The 18,837-nt window shown below is 43.1% G+C and overlaps 1 protein-coding gene across 1 annotated transcript in view; it reads left to right on the top strand.

The window, feature by feature from the left end:
• The window catches only part of LOC308620806 (transmembrane 4 L6 family member 1-like), a gene marked incomplete at both ends in the record, with an annotated part of 37,337 nt that extends 18,700 nt beyond the window's left edge, over positions 1-18,637 (top strand). The window contains 3 exons of the mRNA XM_081240705.1: positions 719-905; positions 10,824-10,886; positions 18,503-18,637. Of these exons, the coding sequence (XP_081096831.1) occupies positions 719-905; positions 10,824-10,886; positions 18,503-18,637 (385 nt within the window). The remainder of the gene's footprint in view (positions 1-718; positions 906-10,823; positions 10,887-18,502) is intronic.
• Positions 18,638-18,837: the final 200 nt, after the last annotated feature.

Genomic DNA, 18,837 nt, shown 5'->3' with positions numbered 1-18,837 from the left:
CAAATGTATTGTTTCTTTGTCTGAAGAGTGTAAAAGCTGCCTCCTTTGGGGAATTCCGTGGTGGTCCAGTGGTTAGGACTCTGCACTCTCACTGCTGAGGGCCTGGGTTCAATCCCTGGCTGGGGAACTAAAGTCTCACAAGCTGCGCGGGGTGTGGGCAAAAAAAAAGCTGCCTCCTTTGGCCACTACTTTAGGTCTCATTTCTACGAGACCTCCAGGGGCATGCATTAAATTTTGTTTCTCTTTCTCCTGTTAATCTGTGTTGTGTCAATTTTATTATTAGTCCAGCCACAAGAACTCAAGACATGTAGAGGGGGACACTTTATCCCTCCCTGACCAAGCTTATCAAGAACTTCCTAGTGAAGAAGCTGGAGTTAGGATCTGGGTCTGTGGGACTTCAGAGCCCGAGCTCTTAACCAATCCTTACTGCCCCTGAGATCCTTAGAGCAGTTCAAATCTTGCACCACACAGTTTTCCGCTTCTTCCTGTGCTCCCTTGTGTGGCTATGTCTGTACCCACAATGCCTTGCTCAGATGCTGTGCTGTTACAGGGAAAGATGGTGTGTTCAACCCTCGACCAATGGGCAGTCATGAATGTACTATCCTTGTGAAGATGAGAGCGATGTAATAGACTAGTGCCTCTCACATGCTTGTAAATGGCAGCTTTCTCCTTTTCCTGGCTCTCAAAGACAGGCTAATTGTCTCCCCTGTCCTGGCAGGAACAGCTACTTACTCAACCAACCCACCTGGGCTAACTGTCAAGAGCCTGAGCACATCGTCCTCTGGAACGTGGTCTTGTTCTCCATCCTGCTGGGGATCGGCGTGGTAGAAGCTGTCCTTTGCCTCAGCCAAGTCGTCAGTGGACTCTGTGATATCTTCTGTGGTACATGTGTCCGAAAAGGACAGGTTGGTGCTTCTAGAAACCAGGAATGTTCAAGTCATTTCCCCTGACCTGTTTCTCACATCTCCCTCCTACCCCAGCCTCACACTCCCAGAGGTAATCCAGTAACCAGGGAATGCCTTTTGAAATGTCGAACTTCATTTGCCACTTGGGGCTTAATTTTCTTTCAGGTGACCATAACTGGCTTATGACCAGCCTAAGAAGTCACAACTGATTGGCAGAGTTCCCTGGCTTCAGAAGGACTGGATTTGGTGAATATCAATCCCCAGAGTTCTGAGAAGCTGAGGAAAAGCCCCTGATTTTTACAAAAGTCAACAGTTTTGATCTTTGCTAGAATCAAGATTGTCATTTCCCCCAAATGATCTCTAAGAATAATAATAAGAAGTCATAGGGCTGTAAGTAATAAAAAAATTTTAATAATAATATAATAATAGATACTTAACCGTATTCAGTTGTTACTATATCCCAGGCCTCGTGCTAAGCACTTTATCTACATTATTTCAGTTAATCCTACGAAGCAAGAAGCGTTATAACGCCATCTTACAGATGAGGAACTCAGGCTCAGAGAGGTTCAGTTACTTGTCCGAAGTCAGCAAATCTAAGTTTTGAACTTGAGGCTGATTGCAACACTTATATTCTTGACCACCCTCTCCAGTGGTACTCAAACCACTGGACTAGTTCTGTGGATTGTAATAGGTGTTATTACACCCCAAAAAAGGGGTGGGGGAGACTCTGTGGTCAAGTTAATTTGAGATACACTGGATTAAACAAAGTGTAATCGGTTTCTCTACTGCAGGACTTGTCAGAATCTCTACAAAGCCAGTGTGTATAGCTAATTTCCAGGAAGAGAATAGCAAATGCACAATTTCCCAGAAGTCTTATTTGACCACAAAACCCTTTTCTCCTGGAACAATTTTTAACGGGGCTAATATCCCATGGAGCCCACTTTGAAAAGGAATGCATCACTTAGTGATGAGGTAGAACCTACCTCACTTAACCCATGAGAATCCAAGAGACTTTTCCAAACCACCAGAGAAGCAGAAAAAACATGGGATGAAACAGGTTAAGGATGACTCACCTGTGTTGAAAAGAAAAAAAGTTGTGTTACAATTGCTGGAATCAGAAGTTTTCTTTTCAGGCTTCCTTACTGTCATTGCAGCAGACATTTATTTTTATTTTTTATTTTTAAAAATTTCTATTGAAGTAGAGTTGATTTACAATGTTGTGTTAGTTTCAGGTATACAGCAAAGTGATTCAGTTATACATATACATATATCTATTCTTTTTCAGATTCTTTTCCATTATAGGTTATTATAAGATATTGAATATAGTTTCCTGTGCTATACAGTAGGTCTTTGTTGTTTATCTATTTTATAGATAGTATTGTATATCTGTTAATCACAAACTCCTAATTTATCCCTCCCCTTTGGTAACCATAAGATTGCTTTCTCTGTCTGTGAGTCTGTTTCTGTTTTGTAAATAAGTCCATTTGTATCATTTTTTTTAGATTCCACAAACAAGTGATATCATATGGTATTTGTCTTTCTTGAAACAAACACTTTTAAGAACTTAATCTACCATACAAGCCATGGCAGTTCCCAAAGAGGCATCAGATAGGGTTTCTGCTTCAGGAAGCTTGCAAACCAATGGATCTTGCATAGCTGACTGCTTCCACAGATGATATCCAACTTTGTACAAATAAGAAAAAAAAGCAAATGTTATAGCTTGGTAAGTAAACAGAGCCAAGGGCAAATTTTTAAAAGGTGCCTTCTCCTCCAGGTTGATGCCCATTTGGGGTGGAATAATGTTCCCCCCAGAATTCATATTTAACAGGAACCTCAGAAGTGACCTTATTTGGAAATAGGGTATTTGTTGATGTGACTAATTAAAATGAGGTCATACTAGATTAGGGTGGACTCTAAATCTAATATGACCAGTGTCCTTGTAAGAAGAGAAGAAACACGCACAGAGAAGGCCACATGAAGATGTAGGCAGAAATTGAAGTTATGCTGCCACAAACCAAGCGATGCCAAAGATTGCTGGCAACCATCAGAAGCTAAGAGAGAGACATGGTGCAGATGCTCCCTCTGAGACTCCAGGACCAGCCACATCTCGATTTCAGACTTCCGGCCTCCAGAACTATGAGTGGATACATTTCTGGGGTTGTTTGTTTGTCTGTTTGTTTGTTTTGGCCATGCCATGCAGCTTGCAGGATCTTAGTTTCACGACCAGGGATTGAACCCGTGCCCTCGGCAGTGAAAGCACAGAGTCCTAACCAATGGACCACCAGGGAATTCCCAAGTTTCTGTTGTTTTAAGAGACCCAGTTAGTTGTAGTTTGTTACAGCAGACCTCAGACACCCATACACAGTCCCACACCAGGGCGCAGGCAAGCCGGGCGCAGGTGAGCCGGGCACAGGCTGGATCTCAGACCCCCACTCAAGCTGAACCACTACCTTGTACAGAAACGTTTATCCTACTCAAATGAAGGTGGCCCTGCTGATGTCACAAAGGCCCAGCTGCCTTGCTACCCCAGGCTGTTCCTTCAGCTTCCCTTTAGCACCCCCACTGACACAAAGCAGATACACAACCCCCAGAAAGAGAGGTACCCAGAACCCTGCAATGAGCCCAGAACTGAACTGGCCCCCGAGACTGTTCCCTCAGCCCTGACAATGCTGAGGTTGTCATCCCTGTAAGAAAACTGGGCTTATGGAGGGGAAGTCTTTAAAACAGTTGGTCCATCAGATTGAATGGCTCTATATGGCCCAAATACCGTTTCCCTGGGAGGGAAAAAATCCAAAGCGAAAAGTTTTATTAGCTTTTCCCCATTAAAACACCCTCTGTGTAAAGTGATAGATTTGAAGCAAGGGAGGAGAAAGGTTTTCTGCCTCTGGCAAAAGTCCCTCTTGTGGTTCCTCCTTTGGTGAGTAAAAGGAACTTGGAGTTAAAGACACCAAACTACAAACATTCTGTGGCTAATAAAGTGGACCCCCAGCTCATAAAGGCAACAGAGTTCGGCTCATGTGCTCCATCAAGGGCTTTGGAGGGCGGAAAGAGCGTCACCAACATTTTAAACGTAGGACCAGCTATAAAATGAGTCATGGTTAATCCATTAAAAAAGTGTTTATTGCCAAATGAAAAATAAATTAAAATAAATCTGAAATTAAATAGAAACAGTTGATTTTTGAGGCTGACTTAGGTCTACTTCAGCTACATGACAATTATTTCCTGAGTTCCTACAATGTGCAAAGCAAAGTGCCTGGAGAAAGGAGGGATGGACGGGGCTCTCAGTTCTGAAAGAAGGGGTTTAAGTGGAGGGAATTATTTTCAGCGCACAACTACCCAGATGTAAGGCAGAAGCAGGGGAGGTGGTCATTTCCACTTCAATCTCTGTGTCTTCAAGCATGTCTCATCTTTTTAAGTTCCTTACTTTCTCAAGAGAAACCACATGTTTTCCAGATCAGAGTTGACTGACATTGCTTTTTCCAAACTCATATTCTGGATGTTTACAGTGTTTATATAACATGGTACATCTGTTACTGGAAATATGAAGAAAATAGCTCTTTATGGTGAGTTTAGAGATTCTTTACTCTTTACACTGTGCTATAGTATAAAAATGTCCACATTTTCCAGAATGAGCACTTAGACTTTTATAATTATAAAACATGTGAAGGGCTTCCCTGGTGGCACAGTGGTTGAGAGTCCGCCTGCCAATGCAGGGGACATGGGTTCATGCCCCGGTCCGGGAGGATCCCACATGCCGCGGAGCGGCTGGGCCCGTGAGCCATGGCCGCTGAGCCTGCGCGTCCGGAGCCTGTGCTCCACAACGGGAGAGGCCACAGTGGTGAGAGGGCCGCGTACCACAGGGAAAAAAAAAAAAAAAAAATATATATATATATATATATATATATATTTATATATATATTGTAGGTCAACTGTATTTCAATTAAAAAATTTAAAAGACCTGTGGCTGTTGTATGAACACGATAGCTGCTAGAGTTTTCTCACTTTTACAGAGATTCTCAAGGACCAAGGTGTCTTGCTTGCTTTGCTTCTGCTTCATCCAACTGCCAATGGAGCAGAATCAGGTCGATGTGGGGAAAAGAAGCATGATAATACAGACATCACTAATAGCTGACAAGTGTGTCTGATTTTAAAGCTTAAAATTAGCTCACATTTCTATTAGGTAGAAATAATCTAGGAAATACAAACTTAAACCCTTTTTGTCACTTTGGTCTTGAAAGTTTTGCTCGTTGCTGAGTGGTAGGTGGTGACAATTCATTTCCTTCTCATTTAGTCCTTCATGGAAAACAGAGGTATCTGCTTCGCCTTACAGAGGCTGCTGGTAAATCTCAAATGCTGGCATTTTCTGCAGCTTCTAATTAGCCATATGAGCCCTAAACTTAGCCCATAGGGAGCACTCCTTCTCATTTGGAGAGCGTGTTGGTCATGCATCATGCTGGCACCAGCCTGCTATAATGACTCTCATAATTCAAATCCAGTGACATTTTTGTATGACGAGACTGCAGCAAAACAAGCCAAGCTCAGAGGAAGTACAAAACAGGCCCAGCTGCCACCCCTGCTGGCCTGACTCCTGTCCTTCATGCCCAGGGGAAGTTGGATGGGCCTCTGGTGACCCTCTCACAAGTCAAATCAATCACTCTGAGCTGGACTGTTCTGGGAGGAAACTGGGAACTTATCCTTTCATTACTTAATATCCTACAAGACTCTAGAATCCATCCCCTTCATCGTGGGACATAAGCTTTGGGCTACTACCTGGCATTCTATCTCAGCTTCGTCCCTGACTGTGTGACCCTGGGCAAACTGTCTCAGTTTCCCTACCTCCTAGGAATGTTGTTAGGGTAAAATGAGCTAAAATGGGAACCTACTATGCGTCAGAAACACAGTAAGCTCTGAATCGATGTTAGCTGGTGGTGTTGTTTCTGTCCCTCATTAGTTCTTGCCTGACCTATTGCAGTGCCCTCTTCACTGGTTTCCTGCCTCCAGTCTCCACCTAAATCCATCCCACACATTGTTGCCAAAGTCACCTTTCAACACAGAAAACTGATTCTAAAACCCTCCAGTGATCCCTGTGCCAAGATACAGCCAGATTCAGGCGTGTGACCTATCAAACCCTCTATCATCTGACACCTCTGTCCCTGCGCCATGCTGTATGCTCAGCCCAGAATGCCGTGTCTCACCTTGACCGCCTGCAAAACTACCCACCCGTTAAGATTAAACTTAAGCCTCATTTCCTCCGACCTTCTCCTGCCACTCCAAGCATCTTTTTCTTTGCTTGCTGTAGAACATTCAGTGTTGCCTTTTATGTTGGCTCTTAACTGCATTATGCTGTCATTGTTGGCCCAGCATGATTTCCTTCTAGACAGTTTAGTTTATATAGACCACGAGAGAAAGGTCGGGTTCAAGGACTATAGAGAATAGCAGCGCTGACTCAATAGGGATGCTTTCACTCTGGTTTTCCAGCACTTTTGCCAGCTAGCAATGCAGAGAATACACATAATGCAATGCTATGCTCTCTCTGTGATGCTAAGGACTTTAGACTTTGTTCTGCAGAGAGAGAGTTGTAAGAAGGGGGAGTGAATTGCTCAGTTTTACACACCTAGCTAGAGAATTGAGAACTGATTGTATGGAGCAAGACAAGAGTCAGGAGGGAAACGCGTAAGAGGTTGCGGTTCCCCAGACAGGAGAAGTTAACAGCCTGAACTAGGGCAGTGGCAAGGGGTTGGAGAGAAGTGAAGAGATATGAGAGAAATTAAGGAGGAAGAATGTGATGACTGTTTGGAAACAAGAGTGAGGAAGGAGTTGACTGAAGATACTCGTAATTGAGGGAACCCAGAAAGTAGACGTCTGTGAGAAGAGGATAAATTCAGTTTTGTTGTTGTTGTTGTTATTTCGGGTTTTTTTCTTGCGGTACGTGGGCCTTTCACTGTTGTGGCCTCTCCCGCTGTGGAGCACAGGCTCTGGACATGCAGGCTCAGTGGCCATGGCTCACGGGCCCAGCTGCTCCACGGCATGTGGGATCTTCCCGGACCGGGGCACGAACCCATGTCCCCTGCATCAGCAGGCGGACTCTCAACCACTGCGCCACCACGGAAGCCCAAATTCAGTTTTTTTAAAGAAAGGATTTACACAAAATCAAGGGTACATAATGATGCAAATGGACAGTGACACTCCTCAATTCCCACAGAGAATGCCCAAAGGTCAGGGGTCTCAGCAGACTGTGGGGAGAGAGGAATTTGCTAGGTCAAGGAAGCCCAGAAGTGAGGGTCTGCTGCCTTTTATTCAATTTTAGAGCCAGAATAAGAGTAATACAAGATCCCATCACTGATTCTAATGTCTGGATGTCGGGTTCACAATATCCTGCTGCCCCAGTTATACAAGCCATTTACTTGCACAAATGCAAGGTTTCAAGGTAGTAAGGTAGTAGGCCTGACCTTGGCTTGTCACACTGTGAATATTTTGCTCTATCTATCTATCTATCTACCTATCTATCTATCCATCTATCAATAGATTAGATGGTAGGTGCTCAACAAATATTTGTCAAATAAATAAATGGCATCTATAAATGAATATAATAATACTGACTTCATAAGGTTGTATAAATTTAATGAGATAACTAGGTAAAGGCAGACTACATTTTATACATAGAAAAATCCTGGTGGCATTTACTAGATATTTAAGTAACCATATTTAGCCTTACTCAAAGGGAACTAAAATATTTTATCATATTTATTCATTCAATCATTCATTATGTCTGTTGAGTATATACTTTGTATAAGACATATCAAGACAAAAACATATCAAAGAGACATAATCTAGTGAAAAAATACTATGAATAAGAAAAAATAACAGGATGAGATTGATAGATGAGGGCAATTTTGTATATCATGGAAGGCTTCTCTAAGGAGGTAATATTTGACCATGTACTTAAAGGAAATGAGGTATTATGCAGATATCTGAGAAAAAGAGTTTTAGGCTGAGATAATAGCAAATGCAAAGGCCCTAAAATAGCAACAGCTATGGGTTGCATTTTTCTGTTTCTTGGCATGTCTAGTCGTTTTTGTTTGGAAGCTAGACATTATGAATTTTACATTATTGAGTGTTGAATCTTGTTCTATAAAAGTGTTCTATAAAAAGTGTTTTACATTATTGAGTGTTGAATTTTTATCTGGCCAGTTTGGCAAATTACTTGAAGTCCAGCTTGATCTTTTTGAGACTTGTTTTTAAGTTTTGTTTGTGTGGGTCTAAAGTAGTCTTTACTCTAGGGCTATCTTAGCTCTATAAATATGGTATTAGCCTTTTGAGATCTATACTGAATGCTCCAGGAATTCAGTAGTACTATCCCTTGACTGATTAGACCACAAACAACTTACAGCTTTCCAGGTGTAAGCTCTGGGAATTTTTCAATTTCTAGGACTCTAGCCATTTTTTTGCCTGCCTCATGGAGTTTTACCCTATGCACGGTTTGGTATTCAGCAACAGACACAAGGGGCTCGCTCCTCCTCTTCATTATTCTGATTTAAAAATGTTAGCAGCCTCAGCCTCTCCAAACTCCAATCTCTCCTCAGCTCAGCAGGGTCACCATGTTCTGCTTAGATTCTCTCTCCCTGAACTACAGTCTGGAAAGTACTCCCAGGCAGCAAGCTGGAGTGATCATAAAGCTCACCATGTTTGTTTCTAGTTCTCTGATTTGCAATTCTAAAAGTCCAGTCTGGCTGTTATGTGAATAGAATGAAAGATAGCAGGAGTGGAAACATGAGATCAATTAGTAAACTACTAAAGCCTGGGTAAGAGTAGAGTGGAGCAATGGAGGAAGTGAAAAGAAGTTAGATTCTGGATATATTTAGAAGGTATAATCCACAGGGTTTGCAGATGAATTTTACATAGAGGTGAAGGAAAGAGAAAATTCAAGGATGATTCCAAAGTTTTTGTCTTGAGTAACTAGATAAATTGTGGTACCATTTACAGAGATAGAGAACACTGGGGGAGAATCAGCCTTAGGAACCGGGGGAAAGATGAAGAGTTTGGTTTCAGGCATGTCAAGTCTGAGTTTCCTATTGGCATCCCTGGGGAGATGATACATAGTCAGTTGGTTATATGTGTCTGGAAAGCAAGGTGAAGGTCAAGATTGAAGACATAAATCTGGAGTACAGAATGAACTTAAAGTCAGGACTAGATGAGCTCACCTAGAAAATGAATGTAGCTAAAGGGCAGATTCAAAGCCTGAGGCTCAGGGGGCTTCAACACTTAGAAGCCAGCAAAGCAAACTTACATATCCTCCACATTTTCACAGTGCCATTTCCCAGTGACGGCTAAGATGTGAGGTTTCCAGAAAGAAAAAAAATATAAGGCCCATGTCTCAACGCAGCCCCAAAGAGTCATATCTTATGCCTAATAACTCTAGAAAGTACAACTACCTTCTATGGCCCACATGTGACTGAGACTCACCTAATCAGCCCATGCAGGGCCAAGGTGAGTTTATAACTAAAGTACAGCATGATGTGGTGACAAATGCACAGGAATAAGCAACAAGAGATGTGAGTTCCTGTCTAGACAATGGCTCTAATTAACTGAACTTAAGCAAATACCAACCTCTCTGGACCTAAGTTTCTTCACCTATAAAATGAAGAGATTGAACTAAGTGATCCTTAATGTCTCTTTCAGCTTTTTATTTTAAAAGTCCTAGAGAAAAAGTTCTAAGGACCAGAAGAGATATATTTGTAATTCCATCCCCCACAAAAAGATCTGCCAAATGTTCTCTCCAAATGTTCAGGAACAAGCAGTGCCTCTTCATGTATCTAACTGCTCCTTGCACCCTATGCCTCCCTTCCAGAAAGGTGGTTATCCAGAAAGGACCCACCAACCACTACAGAGGGAGAGACTTCTCATTAGAGCTCTGAAGGTTTTCTAAGACTCAGGGTATCCATCAGAGTGCAGTCCACACCACATCAACTACCATACCAGTTAGCTGAACTGAGATGATTTAATATAAAGAATGGTTAGCTAAATGGAATATTACTCAGCCATAAAAAAGAATAAAATAATGCCATTTGCAGCAACATGGATGGACATTTGGAATATCATACTAAGTGAAGTAAGTCAGACAGAGAAAGCCAAATGTCATATGATATCACTTATATGTGGAATCTAAAAATATGATACAAATGAACTAATTTACAAAACAGAAATAGACTCACAGACATAGAAAACAAACTAATGGTTACCAAAGGGGAAAGGGTAGGGGAAGGATAAATTAGGGATTTGGGATTCACAGATACACACTACTATATATAAAATAGATAAACAACAAGGACCTACTGTATAGCACAGGGAATTCTATTCAATATCTTTTTATAACCTATAATGGAAAAGAATCTGAAAAAGAATATAACTGAAAAAGTTTGCTGTATACCTGAAACATTGTAAATTAACTATATTTCAGTAAAAAATATAAATTAAAAAAATTATCCTAAGTAAAAGAATTCAGATACAAAAAAAACAAAAAAAGTTAGCTAGGTTTGAAGACCTGAAAAGGCAAAAAAAGAAAACTAAGATATAACAGAGGTAACAAGTGCAGGATGAAGCTTCAACCCCTAGGGTGTGTAAACAAAGAGAAGAGTATGGAATGATTAAAACCTAGGAGCTTGGAGGAGAGGTGCCTTGGGGCTGGGATCCAGACCACTGAGGAGGAGGCACTGGCCAACTGGAGTTGATGGCCCAGGTCAGGTGGGGAGAGTGTTGCCATGAGGCTGATTCTGCAAACGTTGGGAAAACTGCAAATTGGATTCACCTGCTGATTGGAACAAACTGGCCCTGTCGAGGTGAAGAAGAAGCACTGTTGGGCAATGCTGAGAGGCACCAGAAGCAAATGGGCCATGGCCATGTCCCTTTTTCCTCTTCCAGCCCTCCTCTAGCGCCCCCTACCGGCGCTACCCAGAGCAGCTGGCAAAGGTACTTGGCCGAAAGGTGATTTGTAGAGCCCCAGCCCCAGAGCCAAGTAGAGAAGAGTAGGCTTGCAGCTCAGAGACAATAGTTCAATAACTGACATGGTTATTTTGAAATTAAAAAACAATACTGGGTTTTTAATCTACTGATATAATACATAATGTAGTATTTTTTTTTTACTTCTCTACTGAGCAACCTAGAGCTTCCTTTATTTATCTTTAATGGATCTGAGTTCCTATACTTAAAGGTATGCTTTTAAGACCAGTAAATAAATGCACCCCACAATACCCAGAAGGTATCTACTTGTCACAGTTCATTAGACACCCAATTATTCTGTCACCCAGTCAACTGTCTGAGTGCTTATCATATATCACCTGTTATTCTAGGCACTGGATTCTTAGCAATGTGATTTAAGAGTCACCTGAAATGGAGTTCCTCTGAATTGGATAATGAAAGAAATGGTACTTTCTCCAGAAAATGTAATTAAAATGTTGACTTGAGCTGGCATGTTGGTTAGTCCTCTAACCCTCTCCCAACACTATTCACAAATCCCTTCCTCCGTATGGCCCCTTATATTCACATTCATTATCCCACTGATCCACAAAACAGCTTGTGGAAAAGAGAGAGATGAATATACCCATGTCTATAAGTGAAGAAAGGGCTTCCCTGGTGTGAAGTGGTTGAGAATCTGCCTGCCAATGCAGGGGACACGGGTTCGAGCCCTGGTCTGGGAGATTCCCACATGCCACGGAGCAACTAAGCCCGTGAGCCACACTACTGAGCCTGCGCATCTGGAGCCCGTGCTCCGCAACAAGAGAGGCCGCGATACTGAGAGGCCCGCGCACCGTGATGAAGAGTGGCCCCGCTTGCCACAACTAGAGAAAGCCCTTGCACAGAAACGAAGACCCAACACAGCAAAAATAAATAAATTAATTATAAGTGAAGAAAGCAAGGCTCTGAGAGGTGGTCAATTCACATGCAGCTTTGTATAAGAAGCTGAGCCATTATTTATACCCAAGTCTTCTGACTTAAAATCCAGAGCTCTGCCCACCACACCAGAACGTCCTTCGCACAAATGAGTTTATCAGATTGGCTGATGGTGTAAACTTTCTGGGGAAAATTCAGAAACTATTCCACACTCTCCCCAGGTGGGCACAGAGTACCTGTAGCCCCACATCATTATAGCCAACTAGCCCAGCCACCTCACTTGGCTGAACACAGATAGCATGTCATCTGAAATCCTGCAGGGAGGACATGCTGGGCCGCCTGGCAACCCAAATGGCAAACTAAGGACAATGGAGAGCCTCACCAATGGTCATGATGAATAAAGTCTGAGAACTGCCGGAAATGAAGGCCTGGAACACCCACGGGGTCTTTCTATCAACAATGACATTGCTCAGCAGGTGGAAACAGTAAAAAAATACAAAACAAAACAACAACAAAATATATATATATATAATTAACCTAATCCTGGGCCTACCTTGGGTGAGTAAGTGCCATGGCTTCTGAGAGCTGCATGGAATGCTCCCAGGCATTGCCTCAGAGGTGCAAACCCATTCCCAGACCTGGTTTCTTGAGAATTCAACTTTGGCCCAAATGCCTAGCTCAGGTCCACAGGCCCTTCAGGAGAATGTTCACTGTAGCACTGAATTTTGACCTCTTTAGAGCTGGGAACCTTATTGTTGCTCTGTGTTTGGTCTTCATTTCACACCCCAACACCAACACACACACACTTGCCCCTAGTGCTAGGAACTCCCATGCACTGACCATTATACACTCTGACTGGCACGCAAAAGAGGAAGAATGCTCCATTCCTCTCCTTTTCACCACCTCTATCATTCCACCACTCCCCACATGAACATGCATGGCACCTCATAACTGCATACCTAATTAACAGAAGAGGGAATTAGCTGAATGAAGAAAACCAGAGCCAGTGAGGAAAGCCAGATGACCCCCATCCTCATTAAAGAAAGGAAACATTTATAGAGCTCCCATTATATATAAGGGACACTGAGTTAGGTAGTGAGGATAACACATCTCTGTATGATGTAACACATCTTTGATGTTCACAGATTATTTAATTGCCCTCCATCCCCAATAGCAGACAAATAGATCAACGAGAATTAGCAAAGCTCCTTGAAAAGTGGGGCGTGGCCTTTCATCTCAGAAATTTCAAAGGCCCTTTGCAAACATTCATTAGGCCCAACCTCATTCCATAGGCAGTGGGTGGAAAACCCAACGCTAGCCATAAACTGAACTCTATATCTCTTCCAGCCCAATCACACAATCACCTCTCTCCAGCAGGCTCTGATTAAATATTTTGCTCTACTCATTTACTTCTTCTTCTATTCATCCCTCAGGGGAGCTAGCCAGGTGCCATCTTTACGAGGAAGCAGTCATGTTCCTACTGAGTGGCCTCCTTTTCCAAGGAGCGTAGGATGATCACTAGGAGAGAAGATACAAGAAAGAGTAGCAGATACAAACTACTATATATAAAATAGATAAACAAGGTCCTACTGTAGAGCACAGGGAAATATATTCAATATCCTGTCATAAACCATAATGGAAAAGAATATGAAAAAGAATATATATACATACATATATGTATAACTAAATCACTTTGCTGTATACCAGAAACTAACACAACATTGTAAATCGACTATACTCCAATAAAACAATTTTTTTTAAAGAGTGTCAAGGATCAAGGTGAGTCTCTGGCTTTTATCCTCAGGGCATTAGGTCCTCCCCAAAAGCTAAAGAAGTATCAATCTCACCACACTCCACATATTCTATTTGTCATAGCAAATAGCTTATTTTGAGTGACTGCTGTGTTCTCAGTGCTTTGCACATGTCATCCCATTATCTGGCTAAGACGTTACCTCTGGAATCAGAAAGATGTAGGTGTTGATGCATCTTTGTCACAAAATAGTTATGTGACCTTAAATAAGAGTAATTACCCTTGGAGCCTCAGTTTCCTCATTTGTAAAATGGAAATGACAATAATATCAACCCCATAGGCTTGTTGTGAGAATTAGATGAGTAAACTCATGTGAAGCACTTAACATATGCCCAGCACAGGTCTTTTTTTCTTTTTTTTTTTTTGCGGTATGTGGGCCTCTCACTCTTGTGGCCTCTCCTGTTGTGGAGCACAGGCTCCGGACGCGCAAGCTCAGCGGCTATGGCTCACGGGCCCAGCCGCTCCGCGGCATGTGGGATCTTCCCAGACCGGGGCACGAGCCCGTGTCCCCTGCATCAGCAGGCGGACTCTCAACCACTGCGCCACCAGGGAAGCCCAGGAACAACATTCTTAAGCTTCTTAGAGGCCCTATTATTTAGTTGAGAGGATCTGTAAGGCACACTCTTAGTCTTTCTAGAGGGTCTTTTGCTTGATGAAACAGTACTGTGAGGCAAAATATCTTTGATATTTCTAAGACCTTAACACAAGGTTTACAGTCATGCACTTGGCTTCATCTTCAGGTTTTCCTGGCAGTGTCCTGGATTTGATCTCTGCTTTGAAGCCATTTCTTAGTTTTAACACCATTTGCCATCTGGAGAGGCTGAGAATCCTCCAAACCATCAAGTCCCAGCTTTTTTTGCTTAACAGTCCTTCCCTTGATTTTTCCCTCTCCTCTCACATTTTACAATAAGCAGCCAGGAGAAATCGGGAGGCACCTTCCACTCTACCTGGAAATCTCATTAAATAGATCACTTCATTAAGTATATTTCTACTTTCAAGCTTGCTGCAGGCAACCGTGTTCCTAATGATTTCTGCTGCTACATAATGAAGATCTCCTTTCTTCTTTGAATTTTCAATAAGACTTTCCTTACTTTAAGCCCTCAGCAGCAGCCTCTTCAAAGTCCAAAATTCTACAAGCCAAGTGTACCTAATGCTTTCACTAACATTCTCTTCAAAACCCACAGCCTGCTTCCAAAGGCACAGCCACATTTTAGGGTTTTGTTATGGCAGCACCCCACCTCCAGGAACTGTAATCTGCATTCGTTATCTACTGCTTTAGAACAAATTACTCTAAAACTTAGCACATTAAAAAATAAACATTTATTATCTCACATGGTTTCTGATTGTCAGGAATCTGGAAGCAGCTTAGGGTCTCTCACAAGAAGCCAGTGAAAGTGAAAGCCAGGGTTACTGTCACCCTCAGGATTGGCTGGAACTGAAGATTCTGCTTCCAAGCTCATTCTCGTGGTTGTTGGCAAGCCTCAGTTCCTCACGGGCTATTGGCTGGAGACTTGAGTTCCTTGCCATGTGGGTTGCTAGCTCTCAGCATGGCAGCTGGCTTTGCCCAGAGTGAGAGATTCAAGAATATGAGAGAGAAAGAGAGAGAGATGGCCCTCAGATTTCCTCCACTCCAGTTAGTTTAAGTGGAAAGGGATTTGTTACGGAATGACTTACAGAGTTATTTCTGGGAGACACAGAACTAAGCTTGACTGCTACAAATTCAGGACAAGTCATCCAAGAGATACACACAACCACACCATGAGACTATTCTAGTAGAAACCCTACCACTGTTGCTGTCTGCACTTCCCATCTATGGAGCAGGGACCAGAGACTATATGCTCCACCACAGCATCCAGGAAGATCCAGTCTCTCCACGTGGCCACCACCTACATTCCTCACTTCTGTCATCCAAGTCTCAGAAAGCACATCTAGGTCACATGCAGAACCCAAACTGTGGAGAAGTCTGGAATTATTATTAGCAGTATCATTAATGTTACACTGAGAACCTCTGTCTGAAGAGGTATAAGATGATGAGAGACTTCAACAGGCTCATTCCCCAATGACTATGGGTATCTGAGGCTTTGTAATATTCCAAATAGAACACCTTAGAGCCATAAGGTAAAGAGACCCTGGAATGAAACAATAGAAGGTGATAGAAAACACTGCTTCCCACTAGCTATCTATTTTACGTTTGGTAGTGTATATATGCCTTCCCACAGCCACCCATTTCAATCTTCCTCCTGCCTCCCATGAAGCCTTTCTGGGTCACACCCAGCTCTGAATGCCTCCCTTAATGGCCGCACTGTCCAGACTTGAGAACTGCCTGTCTCCTGTGACTGCTGTTGCATGTTGAGAGATGTTCAGGGAAAGAGGCTGGAGGAGCCTCACTCATCACTGTGTGTCAGGTTTTATTACCTTGTCTCTCACTGGGGTATTTCTACCTCATCTTGGCCCCATATTCTGGGACTTCCTTTCTATATATACAACTTGACACACTCTTGCTATGAAAACAATGTGATGCAAAAGAAAGAACACTGGACTCAGAGCCAGAGCCTGGACACCATTTTCCAGCTGTGTGATTGGGGTAACCTCTCTGAACCACAATTTCCTCATCCCCAAAATAATGATGCCAGCTTCACGGTGTTGTTGTAGGAATTAAAAATTTTTTTAATGTATGTTTTAGTCCGTTTGGGCTGCTATAAAAAAAGTACCATAGGCTGGCTTAAACAACAAACATTTATTTCTCACAGTTCTGGAGGCTGGTTAAGTCCAAGATCAAGGCATCACATATTCTGTGTCTGGTGAGAGCCCCCTTCCTGGTTCATAGACAGCTGCCTTCTCTCTATGTCCTCACATAGCAGAAGGGGGCAAGGGGACTCTCTGGGGTCTCTTTTATAAGGGCACTAATCCCATTTGTGAGGGCCCACTCTCATGACCTCATCACCCACCTCCTAATACCATCCCACTGGGGGTCAGGATTTAACATATGAATTTGGAGGGGACACATACACTCAATCTACAGCAGGATGTGAAAGCAGGCATGGTCTCTGGCATCTCAAAAGTGCTCAGCAAACATTATTTGAATCTGATGGTAAGAATACAAGAGCTGGGACTTCCCTGGCTGTCCAGTGGTTAAGACTCCGTGCTTCCACTTCAGGGGGCATGGGTTTGATCCCTGGCTGGGGAACTAAGATCCCACATGTTGCAAGGCATGGCCAAAAAAAAAAGAATGTAAGAGGTGAGAGCAGTTCTTCCCCCAGACTCCATTTCCCTTTTCACACAGGATGAAATGTTGAAACAGAAGTAGCTAATGGTGGAGTTGCAAATGTGGATGACAGGTTACGAGGGAGCTGTGAAGCAGATCCTGACTCCTCAGCTCAAGCCCTTCAGCCAGTCCTCGTCTTCCCACCGTCTGCTCACAACCTCCTCACACTTGAGTCCCCTCAGTCACTGACTCGCTTGGCTTCCCTCTTAACTCTAATCCTCATGTTGTAACACCTGGGATTTAATAACTGGGGCAAGAACCTGGCCTGAAAACCTACTGGGCTCCGCTTCTGTTGTTCCCAAAATTCATGGGTATCACACATCTACTCTGCCCTCACCCAGACCTCCCCTCTTCTCCCCTCACACAGCCAATGGGGGAAGCCAAACCACAAAAAGAATGACAGTGTAACATGAGAAACCAGAATCACCAGGCTTTTGGTGGGCCTTCTTGCCACTGTGTCCAGCAAAGCCCTTCTTTTAGGGTCAAGCAGGGCCCATCCCTAGAAGGTGCAGGTGGCTATATCAGAGGGCATTTCCTGCCCAGGTATGTTTGGTCTGATTCCTTAGTCTAAACTTGAGTTACCACAACTAGCTGGTGAGGAGGAGATATCAGTTATAGGAACTAAAAAGCCATGTTTTCTTAGCACATCTCAGTGTAGCATGAAAATGCTGACCCTACCTCAAAGAGAAGGTGGGTTATTCATTTAACAGCTGTCTCTCCTACTGGACCTTGCTGATTTTACTCACTATTGCATTCCCAGAGCCCAGTATGTAGTAATAATTAAAATTTTTTTGAAGAATGAGTAAATAAATGAACAAAGGAAAGAATGAAAGTGTGGGTGGATAGAATCACCTTGGCGAAAAGAAAAGATAACTCTTCTAGCATCATGGGAGGACAGCAGAGGGAGGATAGATGGGAATATGAGTGATGAGCAGATTCAAAGGTGCAGAGTTAGGAAGCTGAGTGAATCTCCACAAGATGTCTTTTTCTTTATCTGTGAATTGGAGGGGGCGGGGGGTGAGGGGTTATCTCCTGAAAGGAGGGGTGGTAAGGAACAGGAGGAAGGATTGAGGACAAAACCAAAGATCTGAAACAGTTACTGTGGGGAATGGGACTAACTGTCCACCAGAGACTCATGAAGGGACTGCTGAACAGAAGGGTGGTCCAGAGGATCCAACCGCGATACCAGGGCAGCAGATGCCAGCAGCCCAGAGAGGGAACAGAAGGGAATGAAGCCCAATTCAGGGAAGAGTTATGGGGGTTCAGACTTGCAGACAGAGCTAGTCATCTCAGATCAAGAATTTGTCAGGCTCCGGGAATAAAGACACAGACCTACTAGAGAATGGACTTGAGGATATGGGGAGGGGAAGGGGAAGCTGTGACAAAGTGAGAGAGTAGCATGGACATATATATACACTACCAAACATAAAATAGATAGCTAGTAGGAAGCAGCCGCATAGCACAGGGAGATCAGCTCGGTGCTTTGTGACCACCTACAGGGGTGGGATAGGGAGGGTGGGAGGGAGGGAGATGCAAGAGGGAAGAGAGATGGGGGCATATGTATATGTATAACTGATTCACTTTGTTATAAAGCAGGAACTAACACCATTGTAAAGCAATTATACTCCAATAAAGATGTTAAAAGAAAAATTGTCAGGCTCCTACTGTGTGCTGGACCTGCTCACTGAGTACAAAGAAAAATCGGAGAGCCCTGACTTGGAGGAGCTAGAAAATGCATCAAGTATGAGGGAGTCAAAAATGCATAAATAAAACCACAGGAGGTCTCAGACTATGGCTCAACTGTGAATGCAAAGGATGCCAACACCAAAGGTGTTTTCTCTTCTTTCTCTCCATTCTCCTTTCAAACCAGAAATCACATCCTTGTCTCCATGTCCAGAATTCTTTCTCAGCAAGTATGACTGACACTAGGCAGTATTGGAACGCCACCTGGTGGGTATTCAAGTTATTAC

This window comes from Mesoplodon bidens (assembly GCF_964165515.1).
Source record: "Mesoplodon bidens genome assembly, chromosome: 7".
In the NCBI taxonomy this organism is placed as follows: Eukaryota; Metazoa; Chordata; class Mammalia; order Artiodactyla; family Ziphiidae; genus Mesoplodon; species Mesoplodon bidens.
The sequence above is the reverse complement of the archived record's forward strand: the minus strand, read 5'-3'. Positions and strand labels throughout refer to the sequence as shown.